At 43.1% G+C, this 17,172-nt stretch overlaps 1 protein-coding gene across 1 annotated transcript in view; it reads left to right on the plus strand.

Annotated features, from left to right (window-relative positions):
• LOC106636657 (uncharacterized) overlaps window positions 1-15,833 on the plus strand; it is a 154,350-nt gene extending 138,517 nt beyond the window's left edge. Inside the window, exons 6-9 of the mRNA XM_014349125.2 lie at window positions 3,842-4,081; window positions 14,094-14,312; window positions 14,872-15,103; window positions 15,563-15,833. Coding sequence (XP_014204611.2) covers window positions 3,842-4,081; window positions 14,094-14,312; window positions 14,872-15,103; window positions 15,563-15,833 — 962 coding nt within the window. The remainder of the gene's footprint in view (window positions 1-3,841; window positions 4,082-14,093; window positions 14,313-14,871; window positions 15,104-15,562) is intronic.
• Window positions 15,834-17,172: the final 1,339 nt, after the last annotated feature.

The raw sequence follows: 17,172 nt of genomic DNA on the forward strand, positions 1-17,172 counted from the left end.
ACAACAAGCCGTGAGAGATTACACCGGCACGCGAAGGCGGCGGTGATTGTACGCAAACACCGTGTACATCATTCGCCCGAGTAGCTGTACATGTACACAATGACGAGCACTGTTAAAGAAACTTAAATCCACCCTCTCTCGCATCGAGCAACTATACGTACGATGTGCAAGCTTCTTAGATCTCGTGCAACCACCACTCGACCATTCATCTATATTACCTGTACGTATACCCATACGTACACAGTTACAAATATAACGGTGTATCCGAGGGCTGTGTCTATACGTACACGAGTCGAAGTGACGCATCGACCGGCCCCGGCCGCACGTGTATGCGCAGCTATAGCTATTACAGTTTATTATTAGACGTAAGCTGCTCGTCTAATTACGCCGCGGGCGCACTGCCGTCGCTCCGAGTGGTCGTGTGTGTGTGTGTGCAGGTATTCGCCAGGAAATATTAATGGATCTTAGAGTTAACCGGCTTACCTATGGGGATTGGTGCACACCGATCTTTTTTCGACAGAGTTATCCTACGTATATAATCTCTCTCGGGGGTGAAACTCGGGGTGTATACCGAGTTTATTGCTTGTTATCGTTTGTGCAATGTTATTTTAGGACGAGTTTTCTCTATACTTGAAACCACCTACCCACGGTTTTTTGGGATATTACGGATTTTCTCTGTATTTTTTAATTTTGATTTAATCTCGCTCATCTCTTGCAAAGTACAGTATGGCACAATGAACAAGAAAATATGATTTTTTTTGCTAAGTTTTACAATAAAGCAAGCTCTGGTTGGATGGAATTTAAATTAAAAAATTTTTAATTAATAAAGTAAGGCAAGTACAGTTCTCCATGTGTACAATGAGCTCGTCCGTGGAAGATGTTGCTGGAAAATTATATTTAAAATTAACTCGAGATCCCGGGAACGCAAAGTTGAAATAGTAAGACCTACACAATTCACCGAATGTCCATTCTTGGAAGTAAGTAAGTAAGTAAGTAACATTTATTAGACCATGTGGTATAACCACGTTTGGTCTCAAAAATTTAGTATTACAGAGGATAATATATAAAATACAAGATACAAAAATATGCAAATTAATTTACAAAAATAAATTGACATTAGAAAATTTAGAGGAAAAATACTTAATGTATAGTAAGAATGAAAGAAATAAAAATGAAGGTACAAGTTAAATGCAAACTAAAAGTGAGAGCAAAAATAAAAACAGAAATAAAAACAAACTAAGTAAGGTGATGATCAGATCGCATGTATTAGTTTAAATTTGTACGGGTATATGGGTCCAGAGTAGAGTTTATACATTTTAGTGGAAGAATAACTAATCAAGAAGAAGAAAGGGCGTAAAAACATTTAAAGCCTAGGTGATAGCCTACATTCAAAACTCCAGTCGTTCTTAACGAGGATAAGGAGAATGTTGAATAAGGCATGCTTGAAACTATGTATAAGAGATGGTTCAAAAATATTCTGATGGATTTGAAGCAATTTTAACCAGAAGAAAAATAAAATCGCTTCATGATACCGAGCGAACCTTTAACTTTACGACTCATCATGGGAGGGGGTGTGGTATCAATTTCACATTCGATGAAAGTAACGGTACGATGCGAGTAATCGATCCAGGGGTAGAGGGACGGGAAAGGGTGTGTGCTGCGTCTGTAAATTTTCGAATGAAAGAAACAGGAAGAGCCGAAGTGTCAACGATCAATTATACCACATCTGGGCCCGTAGTAGCTTACACCGGGGGCGGGAGAGGAGAGCGCAAAAAATTCAATTTCACCGTCGGTAATCCCTCCCTCGCCCCGCGGGCCGAGCTTACCCGCGTGAAAAAAATCAAGTTTAAAAAACTAAAAAAAAAAAGTTTTTTTGTTCATGTTCAGAAAAAGTTTTTTTTTAATTCTTTCTTGAGACAGAGCGAAACTTGGTCAGAACTTTAAACGCAAGTTTTAGAAAAGTTTCTCCAAACTCATTTTAACTTTTTAAAAAATTTGTTTAACTTTTTTTTAGATACATTTACTTGCGTTTAAAGTTCTGACCAAGTTTCGCTCTGTCTCAAGAAAAAACTTTTAAAAAACTTTATCTGAACAAGAACAAAAAACTTTTTTTAAAGTTTTTTAAACTTGATTTTTTTTTGCCGCATATGCGGCATTAAGCGTCCTTTCGCCGCATAAATCAGGGAAGCCACGCATTCGAAAAATCTTTTGTGACCCTTTTGTCCTCGCGATCTATGGGATACCTACACCCATACTTAGGCGCGCATGTGAACGGATCGTGGGTCGGGGGTCAAGAAACTTTCGACTTTTACTGGTGCCCCCCGGCACGTGTGTATCACATCACGCGTCGCCGATGAATTTTCAATTGCATTCGCGACACGTACGCGCCACCGACTTTATTCCTTTTTTTTAGTTGGGCAGATTCCACAGTTCGACGAACCTACACGCGTCAGTCGACGAAATACCGCCCACATACGGGTACTTTTCTTTCAGCTGTGACTCTTTTTTTTTCTATCCTTGTTTTTCATTTTTTTTTTTTTTTTCGTGCTCCTTCATCCAACGGATAAATTCCACGGATACTTTCGCTCAGCGATTCTATCGGAGGGATATTCTGTGCACAGCACAACTGGTGGGCAGGTATACCTTTTCGTTTTACATTTCGCAAACAGTGATTTAGAATACAGGAATTTTTTTTCCCCCAATCCCTTTTACGGTAGCTTGATTCGAAAAACGTGAAAATAAAAATCCCAACTGCGCCAAAAAAAAGCGCTCCCGTTGTATACGAACGATGTGGCGGGTGGAAAAAAATCGACGGATTCTCGAAATTGTTGACGAAGCGACTCGCATAGTGGCCGAAAAATTTCACAATCAATCGAACTTGTTCAATATAACAGCGTCGGCACGGGGACTCCCAGATATTCGGAGTGAAACTAGTCGGAGAGCGAGGAAGCTGTACCACCAGAGATTAGGCGTGCAGAGCTGGAAGGAAGAGGTATTCAGGCCGCGAAGCGCTTCCACGGCCGTTACATAATAACATTCGTTCGCTCGACTTACGTTTCATCTCCATTCACCAGCCAAGAGGAATTACATCCGATTTCCTTTCAATTATCGGATGTGGCGCGCTAATTTGAAAGCCTCCGCAACTTACTGCCTTGGTCTGAGTTGTTGGCGGAGCGTGTACGTGCATTCGGCGAACTGGATAATGTACTCGGTACAATTAGACGAGTGGGGTGAGCGTTTTTGATCGCTCGTATCGAACGTCACAAATGGGTGGTAATATCACGTGAATTTGTCAATGATGCTCGTTGTTATAACGATTACCGAGCGTAGCTTTCTCATTACCATCTCCGTCCCTCTCAGTTCCGAAGAAGGAAAATACAGCGAAAGCGAGCGAGGGTCCTTCGGACGTCAGATTAGAAGCCCTCGCTTTGCCTATAATAAATCCTCAGCCAAGAGAACCGGAGAAGCTGCATGGCGCTAAGTGATCCTCCAGAGGAGGTACTGCAATACACCCGGATTGTACGGTAACGCTGAATGTCGGGCAGGGATGAATATTTAAGTGCCAAGGGATCGGTTGGAGCGTACAAGGATCGTTACTGTTTTCTACGCACATTCAAGGGTTGTAGGAAGGGAGGGTGGAATAAGTAGTTATTTTTTAGTCGCAAAGCTGCCCGAGCTTGTGTACAAATAAAAAATGTAATCTATACTCGAATCGTAATCCCCCGGGTATCTCTTTACGCGTTGGATATCGCGTTTCCAACAGTCACATATACTTACCAAACAACCCCATCCCTGCATCTATATACAGGACAAGAGGAGTAATTAACGTTTCTACTTGCAGTTTGGCGGACGGTGCTCCTCGAGCAGTTCGAGAACCGCGACCCGGCCCAGGAGGAGGAGGACCGGCCGGCCGATCTGGACGAGGGCTTCGACCGCGCGGACTTCCGCATGGAGTTCAGCCCCAGCCCGAACCTCGAGAGCCCACAGTACCAGCCCCGGGACAACGAGTCGGCAGGCACGGGTGGCGCCAAGTCGGTGCCCGAGGCTTCCTTGCCGCCCCGTGCCCGCACCAACGGCGATGGTAAGTTACTCTTACCCTTCTCCTTCGTTCGCCCACCTCGATTGGGTACAGTACCAAACAGCTCGATCGTTCTTTCTTCTCCGAGCTGTCGGCGCTATGGGTTGTGGGTTATCCTGCTGACGCTAGTGTGGACTCGCTGTGCAAACGCTACGTGGGCACGTACGTGTAGTTGGATCGCGACGGTTGTGAATTTGAGGTGAGGAGCGGGTGCGTGTGTATACTTTTTTTGGAAAATCGGAAAAGTGATTATGAAAATCGCGATGATCGATGGTCGTCGTGTCTGTTTAAAAATTACTTACTTTTAAACTCGCCGGGTTTCATCGAGTCTCCCGGATTGATGTAGTTTTGATGGTTAAAGGATTGCTCCGTCCGTGCAAGACTTTTGGAATTATTTCAGAAATTCCAATCGATCACTCTTATCATTTTTTTTTCTTCTCGAAACACTTTTGAACGATGTTGTGTAGTCAATAAGTGTTTGGGTAACAAATTATGATTTATTTATTATTTTTTGTTCGTGATAAAGTATAAATGGATAAAGGTACGAAAAATGAAAACGATACGGTTGATGGAAAGTCTGAGAAAAAAATTTTTTTCACCTAAATGGGGATGCCTGTAGCTTTTGCCGGCGAGTCTGACCATACATTGACTCGTACTACTTGTACTGCTTGGGCACGTCTTTCGCATGTAAAATTTATACGTAAAAATTTGTTGGAATTTTGTGTACGTCGTTGCATGAATAGAAATTGATTTTTGAATGCCTACCCTTTCGTTTTATCACTTCAGCAACGCATAAAAATATTTATACTAACCTAAATAAGTCATTCGCATGAAAAAATAAGACATCGTTTGATTTTGTAAATTATAAAAATCCATGAATAACAGATACGATATCAATATTGTAAAGACAGGTTATTGAAAAACTAAAAACAAAAAGGTTGAAACCAATGGTTAAACCACCGCTGCACTGACGTAAATACGACGAATTTCCGATATCGTAAAACAACCACACAACAACAACAGCAACGTCAAATAATTCGTTAACAAAGCCCTTGTACAGGCACGAGCGTGCGCTTGACGGCAAACACACAGCACTCACTTTCTCATTACCCTTCGATCGACGTGTAACCCATCAAGTCCAAGTTCTCCGCTCAAACTTACGCCCAAGTCCTGTCCCTCTCTCTCTCCGTACGCGGGTGCCAATTTTTTTGCAAAGGCACCCCGTCGCTCGGCCGTGAAAATTCACGCGCTCTCGTTTTTATCGTCATGGGAGCAAAAATAGACGCGAGCTCAACAACCTCCACGAGAAAGGGAGGGATGTGGAGCGGAAGAGATGTGTACATGTATGTTATATACCCCCAGCGGGTGAGGGAACGAGGTCGATAAAAAAGCAGAAAAAGAAAAGGTGAGCTTGTTAATGGCCAGGTTCGGACGATGTGAGAATTTTAATAAGGGCAGAGGGAGGCTTTGGATCGTGCCACGCATGGAGTGCTATTCTCCCTTACTGAGGGAGATACGTACAAGAGGGGAGAGTGGAAAAATGTCTACTAGCAGATAGCAGGTCGCTGATGATTTTTAGGTACACAGGGGCACGTACTCGTTTTGAAAATTTGAATTTTTGAATTTTTTGCGACAAAAAGCTAATATAAACTTTATTATTTATGCACGAAAAAAAAGAGGAGGTTGGGGCAATCGATCCCCAGATACGGTAACTCTTCGCAGCGTTGCGTTTGATTCCTCGAGTCGTCGGTGGCGGTGTTTTATCTTATCATAAAAATCGCGCGATAAATTTCAACTAGAGCGCAAATAACCAACCCCATAATTTAGCCGGCGAGCGCTCCCTCCAGCCTCCCAGGGTGGCACAGTTGCTCGCTGCAGCGTGAACCACCAGCACCGCAGACTTATTCTTTTCTTTGAGCATCAAAGCGGGCTATAAATAAGCTTTTCTGGAATGAAAAAAAAAAAAAAAAAAAAAAAAAAAAAAAAAAAAAAAAAAACATCCAGCGCTTCCACGCACGGGACGAGAGTGGAATAGGTGGGTGAAAAAAATAAAAGCAACTGACCAACAGGATTGTAATTAACATCTGTGAAAGTGTACCGACGTCGTGGAGGATCGGACTGGCGCGGAAAACTGATGGAGGGGGAGAAGGAAAAAAAAAGGAGCGATCGATGGACGTGCGGATGGAGCTTTCGGTAAACACGCGAGCTTGCTCGAGGGGGTTGAGGGGTTGGTGGTCGTTTGCAAGAGCTTATCGAGCGTTTCATCGTGCGGTTTTATTCGAGGTATCGGATTTTTTTTTTTTTTTTTTTTCCTTTTTTTCGGAGGCTATGCAACGCTCGTGCGGGAGTGCTTTGGAAGTTTGTCTTCTCGACTCCATGTGACTGTTTTAAGCGGCATTTAATGAGAAAAAAATTTTCGGGAAATGCACGAATTTCCCGGGTTTTATCCCCAAAGAGCACCAATATATCTCCAATAAAAGATTGAAAGTCTGTTTTTTTAGATGCATTTAAAAAAAAAAGTAAATAAAAGCATTTCTCATTGGCTCCCGCCCTCTTTTTTACCTGATACGCGAAAGTTTTTTTACGACCGCCAGCCGGGGGAATGGAAAAAAAATGAACGCGCGGCGGGGTACAGTTGCGCCGTTACGTGTAAATGGCTAATCGCTTTTTGAAAGCACCGGCGCGTGTACGTATGTTTTATGCAGAAATCGAGCCTCGATAAAATCACGTGGTTGTACAGCTCTGCGTCGTAGCTTGTATCATATTTTTCATTTTTTTAATTTACGCGTACAGAGGAGGAAAAAAAAAAATTCCACCGCTTTGATCAATTTCATCGATAGCCTTTTTATTTTATAAAAAGCCAAAGAGGAGCGCACGACATGAGCGGGGGAGAGTAAATACACACTTTTTTTTTATCAACGTGGCCGTAAAAGTACTGTTTCATATTTTTTTCTCGACTATATGCGCGTGCAAACAACCAGAGCTTAATAGCTTCCCTCGGCAGTTTCCTGCCGAAATATACTTCATTTTAATTACAGCCCCATGAATATCCCATTACGTGTAATTACGGCGTGTAATTGTAACCGTACACGTATACTATCTCAACCAAGGGACGAAAAAAAAAAAAAAAAAGAAAGAAAGAAAAAGACACTTGAATCACCCGAGAGGGAAAAACAAACAAAAATACGCGAAACTCCCTGGCGAGGGTTTAATTATAAGGAATTAAAACACCGTGTCGTCGTCGGAGATAAAGGGTCACTTAATAACTCGTCTTTTTTTTCCTCCTCCACTCCATATACTCGTTGGAAAAAAAAAAAAGAAAACTCGTGACACGAGAGAAATAGAGATAAAGGCTTATTCTATGCAAATTTGTCGTTCCCGCGTGTACGGGAGTGGTGCTGCGTCTCCTGGCAATTAGGTCGTAAATTCAAGACACAGCGAGCTCTCGACGCTCGAGTTGTTGGCACGAGCCTGCGTATGTGTTGGGAAAGGAGGATGAGGAGATGGTATACAATAGCTCGGAGTGGCGAGCTGATGGCTTCTTCTTTTAATGCGATACTCCTTAAATCCTTCATCCTCCTCTCCGCCTCACCCGATCCTTCGACTTGGGGGGAAAATGGACGCGAGGAACTCGACACCCTCGGAATAATGACGAGGGAAGGGTAAGAGTGTGCGAGCGGGCAGCTTATATACTTTGCTTGACAAGTCCAAGTGGCACTTGAGAGTATTAAGTCGCTCTCGTAACGGCGTGTCACACACTGTTCTACTCTCGCTTGGAGCAGCTTGTGAACCTAAAATTACGCGGATCGCAAAAAAAAAGGAGATCGGAAACACTTTGAAGTTATGTTTCTCGTCGACCAGCACTTTACTTGGAAAACTTGCGCAAGGATAAGGTGCGGTGGCGTATCGAGGAGGAAGAGTAAATTTACTTTGCGTTATCGTAATTGAACATTTCTCACTTTTGATCGAGAGCCCTTTCAACCGCGTCGGCGTTTATTTTTAATCAGTCAAAAAGCTCAAAGGACTCATCCGTTATACCCACGTCTCGATGGTTTTGCTTCCTTGTCGTTTCTTACAAGTTCTTGCACCCTTGTATTGAAAAATCTTTTGTCTCGCGGAAAAAGATCCCTCAAGCCCGTCTGTTTGTCAATGACAAGGGATAACTGGTCTAATTGCAACCGACAGTTCCTCGTTGCAAAAGAATTTATAACTTAACAATGTGCAATCAACGCAATATTTCCTGGAAAAAGCTCTCCATCAATTACGCACATAATTGAAACGTCGATTAGTTGATGATGAAAATTTTAACGATGCAAAGGGAGGTTGATGAAACGCGACAAAAGAGTTTTTATGATTAAGAGCTCATTTATTGGTGTTGCACTTGAGATGTTTTTCGAATACTAATTGAAAAGTATTCTAGAAGACAAGGAGTTTCAAAACTGCGCGTAAAAAAACTATTAGTATGGCAAGCGCAGAGATCTAAATCTCATTAGGAGACAGAGAGAGGGAAAGGAAGCAAAGATTCTCCTCTCGAGAAAGAGAGAGGGTACGGATGAGGACGAAGAACGAAAGCTGGGGTGATTAGTAAGAGGATGAATGTAAATCTTTGGGCAGGGGGGATTCGTCGAAAGAAAGGCTCCTTAATTTCAGGACAGCTAATTCCCCTCGGAGGATAATGCCGTGACTGTGCTTCCGAGTTTGAGAGGCTCCCTCGCGAGGGAGAGACACGAGAAATCCCGTAAATGAAATAAACGGAGTTGGCCGGATAAGGCGATTTAGGGGGATGTAGGAACACTTTTTTTTTTCTTTCTTTCTCTTTTCATACGAGCTATAAACTCGAGTCACGCGGAGTGGGTGGAATGTTTTCGCGTCTAGAATTTATTAACGTTTTTAAGTTTAGTCGGAGATTAAACATTTTCATTTAGGTGCTACAGGAGAGTGAGTTCTGTAATTTTGCAGAAGCACGAAGAAATGAAAGTGAAAATTACTGCGGCAAAGCACACGTGACAGGTTAAAGTCCTTCCGTTAATCGAGAAAACGAAGTAAGGAGGGAAAATTTCAACCCGGGGTGGGCCGAAACGAGCAATAGGAGTAAAAGCAGGTGTAAGTGAGTTTTCAACGTCGAAATAAACGCGCGCCCTGGCTTTTATAGAGTCTCGCGCTCCGGCAACTGTAAATTTTCCCTTAAAATGCAGCCACTGCCGTGAAACAGCTCAGCTGCTATTCATTTCTTTCATCGCGCCTTTCTTCATTCTTACCCCACTTCGCCGCATTTCCAATTTACTTTACTTTCACGTCGGGATTCTCTAATGAAACGAGCTTGGCAGCAGCACAGCGAGTGAGGACGTGCGTACGTATATCTAAATGAATGAAATTCGAAAAAAAAACTATTAATACGCTTTACGATGTGAATGGTGCATTTTTTTTTTTTTTTGTTCTTTGAGTCTTTTTTGTTAAATTTACTGCGTTTTTCTTTAAAAAAAAGATGTTGAAATTTCGATAACTCTCTTGTTAACAATTTCATTTAACATTACGTATATCCAGACATACTACTAATATTGTTAATTTTCGATCGTTTGTTGACTAAATGTTTATCGAAAACAGTGTTTTTTTTGTAGCAACATTAATTTGATTGATACATTTTTAAAGGCCTAAATTACGTTTCAATTACTTGGTGCGATGAATATGAGAGCAAAAAGTTTTATGCGTTCATTAGTTGGCCACTTACAAAGCTTATCCGTCTTACAATTAGCGAAGAAGCCTTACGATGTACATCAAATCTTCAAGGCCATACTGTACAGAAGCAAATAAAGCCCTAATCTCAAGTTTTCCCTTCAAGCGAACGAATAATGATTGAGAAGACGATAATTGCACAAATTGCTTTTTTTCCTCGCTCTCATTCCATTATTTATTAGGATTATAACGGCTAAAATTGTCTCGGATCCTCGATGGATTAAACAAAAGTACAGCCTCTCCCAGACAAAAACAAATTACAATCATGTCTGCCACTTTTATGTGAATTAAAATATAATGCGTCGCCTACATGGGGGTGAATTTCAAAATAAAAATTCTAAAAGAAAGGGAAAACATTTCAGTCGGCGAGCTTTGAAAAATCCGCCAACTCCGCGAGAGTCATACATTTCCACTCCATATAACTAGGAGCGAAAAATACATTCCCACCGTAAAACACCGGGGGGAAAAAACCTCGCTTTGTAAAATACTTTTCCGAATCTCCAACTCGGCGTTATTCGACGCAGCCACCGGCAAACGCATCAGAATTCAAAATTCTCACGCCCGAGCGTTTTTCCATCCCCGCGAACTTCCGAGTGCACGTATCACGTCTGCAACGGGGCATGAAAGATTCATACACTCGTGGAGCCTTGATAAAATTTACCGATTAGATTCCCCAAGGGTGGGGGTTGTAGGGGTAAAAAATCGCCAATCCCCGGAGGGGATGGTGGTGGAATCCCACCGACTTATTTCGACGAAATTTTTCAATTTTCTCCCGAAATTTGCATCCGTCCCACTAAGCTCGTAAATCCCCGTCTATCTCTCGCGTGAGCATCGAAAAGTTCGACGCGCATCCTTAGGAACGACCCTCCTTTTCCAAAGACGCGAGGAACCCCGCATTCCTGCAAATTTCGCGCTTCGAGTCCTCATTACTCGGCTTAACACCCGAAAATCCGAGCAAACGCTAGACACTCGTTTTGCATTTATCACCCGCACACGCGGGCTTTATAAATAACACTCACTCGCGAGGGAATCTCTTCGCGCGCTTCCGTGTGCATCATTCACTCGAGGGAGCAGCAGTTCCGCCAGTGTGTACACGCATCGGCTTTCGCTCGTGCGTCCCTCGCTTTGTACTTTTATTTTCAATCATATGCACTGAATCGACCCCTAAAAAGTAACCCCCCATCGGAGCGTCGATTGGACACATTTGCTCCCTCAAGTCCCGAAAACCGATCCAACTCCCGAGATGTCGGCACTTGGAACAAGAGCCTCCAGCCATGTGGCTCCCAGCGACAAGATCCAGCTATCGAGTAAAGCTCCGATCTGCCGGGGATGAGGAACTTCTCCCAGCCTCGAGTCGATCGCATACAACGCGCGTGGAGTCGAATTTCATTCCCGCGCGTGCACAGGTACGCACACGTGATGGGGGGAGGGAAAATAATCGGGGAATCTGTTTCGTCAGCTATTTTTGATACTTTGAACGAGATTAGCTCTGGAAGTTGCTCTTACGCCAAAAGCAGCAGAGCTTGGAATAAACAACCAAGTTTCCGAGGTGGCGCTCTCTTTTCCCAAAGAGATACATATACATACACCCCCTGTGCAGTTTTAGTCAAGCCTTGCGGTGTCTGAATTATTCCCGAGGTATTTCACGAGAGGAAAAAGAAAAAAAACAAACACCTACCACGTTCGGGGCGGACAAGGAGGGTATACATCGGAGTATACGAGCGTCCAAGGGGGGTGGGGGAGATCTTCCGCACGATCCGGCGATATCTCGGGCGATTCGAATTTCTTCTGGTTATACTAGTGGTGCTCCCTCGATCTCCCTCTATACGCATAAGCGCCACTCTACCGTTCCGCTTTTCCTCTCTGTTTATTCCTCCTTCGTGTCTCGCCCGACGTGCATGTCCTCCTTCCTGCCTCTTTACGAGCTTGTTGTGCTTATACTTTTGCTTTTATGCGTCCTATACCAAGGATACGGGGTACAATCTGGCTCGCCGGGATTAGTTGGAATTTTCCACGATAGCTCTGTTCGTACGTCTCGCTTCTCGAGTTAATTTACCATCTATTGGCGCAAAGCCGCGCAAACGCGAAAATTTAACACGCGTGGAAACGGGGGGTTCTGGTATGGAATACTCGCTCGCAAAGTTAATTAATTCGAAGGCAGTACCTGCCCACCATTTTTTTTTTTTTTTAGCTCCCAACGGTTCGGTCTTAATTGAGAAATTCCATCCCCTGGAATCATTGCGTGGAGGTGTTCCTCCATCACGCGATAGCATACCCTGAAACCGCAAGGCTTGTATATCCTTCAAAACAGAAACTTGCGAAAAGAAGCTCAGTAACGATCTCGTGTGCGAGCGGGGCACGTAAATGGAAAGAAGAAAAAAAAAAAACAGAAGAGCAGCCGAAATAATATTTTCCTTCAGGGGGTATCGAAAAACCTACAACAGCCAATAAAAGCGGCCAGACGCGAAAAAACCTACTGCGTTGTTGGACCTCGGGGGGAAAAAAATTTTAAAAAAAAAGCTTGAAAGAGTGGATGAAATATATATATATAAAGAAGCGAAATGGACATTGCCGGGGGCACAGTGTGTGAGCGGATCGCGCTAATTTGCATTTAGATTGACGTTCTGAAAGCAAAACGCGGTCAGTTTTTGGGTGAAATTTTCACTTACTTGCTGCTGTTGGAAAACGCACAGCCAAGAACGAACTCGCGTTTTTAAGCCGTCGAAATCACCATGGGGTACTCGTAACACCCCGCGTAAGTCGCAATTTAATTTTTAATTTTAACCGAAATTTATTCTTTACATTTTTCCGTAAAACTAACTTTTATCGGGGTGAACAAAAAAAAAATTTTGACCCGGTGGTGAAAAAGAAGGTACACTATCTCTCAATACGGTGTGTTTGCAAACTTGGGGAAAAAGCTTATTGGCTCGGGTCCACGAGTTTTAAACGCAGAGACGCTGACTCGAGCACTCGGCCGAGTTCTTACTTACCCGAAAGAGAGAGTTTGCCGTGTTGACCCTCGCAAAAAGCACCGAGTAAGCATTTTAAAATCTTTCTCTGCTTGTTTAACTTGACACGTGATTATCTGGATGTGGTTTTTATACGGTTTTCCCCGGGACTTTTAACTTTCTTCACACGCTGTAGGTGCGATAAATTTTAGACACCCAACTTTGTCAACGTTATTGAATTTTCTCTCTTTTTTTTCCTTATCGAGCCATTTTTGCCGTTTAGAGACATACGAATGATTTTCGAAACGTAAAGACCAACTGAACAGCTCCGCGAATCTCGCAACCCCCTTATAGCTCTGCATTTTTCAATTTCCATTCAACGACCCGGGCCCGTTTTGCATTCGCTACCCCGTCCCGCATTCCGATCACGTTCGTCATTTTTCCACTCGCCAGGGCCCACTCGCATTCGCGAAACTGCGCGGTGCTTTCCAAAAATCACCCAATTCGACTGTACGAATGCACATACGCACGGGGTTGTAGTTTCATTAACCTGTAAATACATTTTTATCAGCTGCGCAAAATCGTAACTCTTCGGTGCACTGTATACATACAAAGCCACGTGCAAGCCTCTGTGCTTTTACCCTCCGCATTCACCGCGTTGTATATATCACACACTCCTCGATTGACTTCATCAAGCACTTCCTTGTTGCTCGCCATTTGCGTTGCTCGAAATTTCAATATTACAACACCCTGTGATCGCTCGATGCTTGCTCGAGACGAGCCGAAATAAACGATTGAACCTAACGGCGAGCGATCAATCGAGTGCCGAAACTTCGACTTGAAATTTTCTCGCGGGCGATGAATCAAAAGCTCCGCGGAAGTCGTAACGCTGGAAGCTCGAAATAAATGTACAACGCACCCGGCAACCAAAGGCAGAGGGAGGGGGTTTATTTCCAACGGCGTATCACTTGATATAACTCGATAAACCTGCATCTCTTTCAATTTCGCCGGACCAGTAATAATTCATGCCTGTCATACTGCCACCGTGGGCTAACTCGCTCGGGGATATTTAAATTCGCGGGTGCTCGACAGTTTCTAATAAAAAGGTATATATTGGCGAGAGAGCGCGGCTAACATTAGAACGCGCGCGATTTCGGTTAACGAACTTTTCGAGTGCACTTGTGTTGTGTTGTATCAACCAGTGCGGATCGAAGTCAATCAAGCGAGTCTGAGGGCGGCTGCGCAAGAGGGCGAGCGAAACTTTACTTGTCTTTCACAAATATAAGTACCATGGGCTTGTATTATTGCGCGTGACTCGATTTGTACATATGTAGCGAACGGTCGACGGCACAATTTTAACGGAGTTGGTAACGAGAGGAAGTTATGGGGCAAGCAACCGCACTTACTGGCTGTCGATAATTCAGGTCTCATGTTGAGCGACTTAAATCCCGCTTCCGGCAACTTCAGCAACTGCACGACGGTCAGCAGTACGAAGGAGCGCGTGCTCGCCAACTATGTCCGAGACTGGATCAGCGCGTGTTTGTTTGTAGCACGTAAGTAATACACTGGAGATATCATTGTGACGAGCTGTCGGTAAGTCAGGGGTCAGTAGATAATGTTGGTGATGCTGCCTTACCGACGTTTGGTTCAATAGAGATATCGATTTCTTAGGGAAAGAGAGCTTTTCTCTGGAAACGAGCTTTAAAACTAATACTAACTGATATCAAGTTTAAACTATTGTGATTTCTGAAAGATTTTTTCGGAGGTGATACTGAAGCTTGGAATGAATGTATATTTTATACAGAAAACTACTAGTCGGTGTCCCCTCATCACCTGAAAGATCACTAGTTATTGCTTGCTAACCATCGATTTTGTGCCGACCATTCATTACCGTAGTATCAAAGTTTTGCTGAAATTACATATACTTACAGTCTTACATTTTTCTCCTTTGTATCGACATTTTTTCTCGCAACTATACGTACTTGCATGTTTTTTCTCGTAGACTTACATGCCACGTAAGGGGGTATTTTGAAATCTTACACCGTATCATCGTATTTTGCAAAAAAAAAAAAAAAAAAAAAAAAAAATTCAACCCATAATTAAAATCCGCAGAGAACCAGGAGAAATTCTACTTGTACGTGATCGTGTCGGTGTCGATGGGTATGCTGGTACTGCTGAGCTTGGTCGTTGGCAAGCTGCTCCTCAGTCGTCACAGGGCGAAGCGCGACGCCAAGTTCCACGCCAACAACGAGTCTCTGCCGAATGGCTTCACCGACGATATCTCGGAGATCGACGCCGATATTGATTTGACGACGCCAGTGCCTGTACCCATGCAGGACACGAGGCAAGTATACACGCACCTCCTTCTTTTCTAAATCACACTCATACAGACTTCCATCATTTTTCCTTCTCCCTCCTTTGATTCACTAATTTTTTTTTTACATCAATTATTTTTAAACGAAGCTTTCAAGTTATCTCACGTGACAATGAAAAAGGCCTAATCGCATCATGAAAGTTTCATGACGCAGCGCCAAGAGAGACACACAACAAAGCGAGGATTTAGCGCGTCCGACTAAACCCTGGCATGTTCTACTTACATTATCCTCCATAATACGATACGCGAGAGCTGCGAGCTTTTAAAGAACTTTGCGAATAGCTACGGGTACAAGTGCACCTCATTTTGTCTGTATAACAAAAAAAAAAAAAAAAAAAAAAAAAAAAAAATGGTACATATAATTTAAAAGCTTCGCAAATGAGGGAGGAAAAAAATTATAAAGCTCTAACGAGCCTATAAAACTTGCAGGCTACCGGAGACTCAGTTGGCGGAGCGTCTGCACGGCGAGCGATACGGCTACGGAGACCCACGGATACCCCTGTCCCCGGCCCCAGGGTCGGTGCACTCGGGCCACAGCTTGATTGTGTCAGCTTCGTCGGGCCAGTACCACCCAGGCACGGGGGTGCGAGTGGACCTTGGCAACCACATGGTCGGCACCGACAGTTTGCACACGATCCTTCGGCCGGAGGGCTCGCGGGCTGGCTTCACGTCAGGCAAGACGAGCTACTATTACGGCTGACAGGAGGACGGGGTCGTCCTGCGCGAGGCGGTAGGTCGGCCCCCCTCGACACAGCTCAGCCCCGTGCCCGAGGTCAGCTCGCGCAAGTACTGCTTTTAAGAGCCCGGGGGGCAGACACCTCACGTATCGTCTCTCTCTCCTTTTTCTCCCATCTCTATATCTTTCTCTGTCTCTCTTACTTTTCGATTTATTTTTTATTATTTATTTTTTTTTTTTTTTTTTAGTTTTCGTGCACAATTATTATCGAGGCGTCGATGGGGTCGTCTTTGGACTGACTTTTTTGCGTGCACGCGTGCGGGAATGTTTCTCCGTTTATCCGATGGTGTGTTTTTGCGCTGTACGAGCTGGGAGTTTGTGTACATAGAATTAGGTAGCGAGGAAGGGGTGCTGCGCGTGAAAATTGCATCGCTGCCGGGGGAACCGTACATCTTGTCTTGGCTTTGAACAATTTTATGCTCGAAATGCTTGGATGGAATAATTTTCGTTGCTTACAATATTATCGATCGACTGTACGTAAGACTGAAAAAAATTGATTAATTGACGATATTTACTGCCAAAGAAAAAGTCCATTTCCGTCATTGCCAAAGGAGGGCTCGATATTTCGGAACCAATTTTCGCTTGTGTTTTTTTTTTTATGACAAGAAATCATCAGTAAGAATGACGTCGATTCCCTCGGAAGCAGTAGGATTTATCAGGGTAGTCAAGCGAGAATCTCTTTGTTAGAAAAACAAATTCTATGTATAAATAATTAAATCGAATAACGATAAAAACTTGCGATTCTTACCACTACTTGTACTGACGATAACGAGAGAGCAGAGAGAAATATTTGGCGCGTTAAATGGCTGCATCTTGAAAATTTTTATCGAAAATTGCCGATGATTGATTATCATTTATTGGCAATACTTTGTAATATTCGAATTGTGTAAAGGAAGTAATTGTAATGCTGTTAAAGTTGGAAATGTTGAAATCAAAGGTAAATATTTATTCGTGAAAAGAAATTTGATAAATTACAAGAATAACTTGATCCATCCAATCTTTAACGTCATGCAGTGAATAATAATTAACATACTGGTTAGTATGAAAATTTTAATTTCAATATTTTGCTACGTATCGATATTTTCGATGAATGCATAATTATTAGTAATTACTCAGACTAATGATTTTCTTAATTGGTGACTTCTTTTTTTTTTCATTCATGTATTTATTTGTCATTGGAAAATAAAACAGTCAAGAAGCATTAAGTTACAAAGTCCATAGTTACTGCGGTAATAAACAAAAAATAAATGAAGATGAAACAGCTCTCAGATCTCGATTTCGCGTGTATGATATATAAATATAT

The sequence above is a fragment of the Copidosoma floridanum genome, unplaced genomic scaffold (assembly GCF_036245765.1).
Source record: "Copidosoma floridanum isolate Cflo_tuat_1 unplaced genomic scaffold, Cflo_Japanese_pri ptg000007l, whole genome shotgun sequence".
NCBI lineage: Eukaryota > Metazoa > Arthropoda > Insecta > Hymenoptera > Encyrtidae > Copidosoma > Copidosoma floridanum.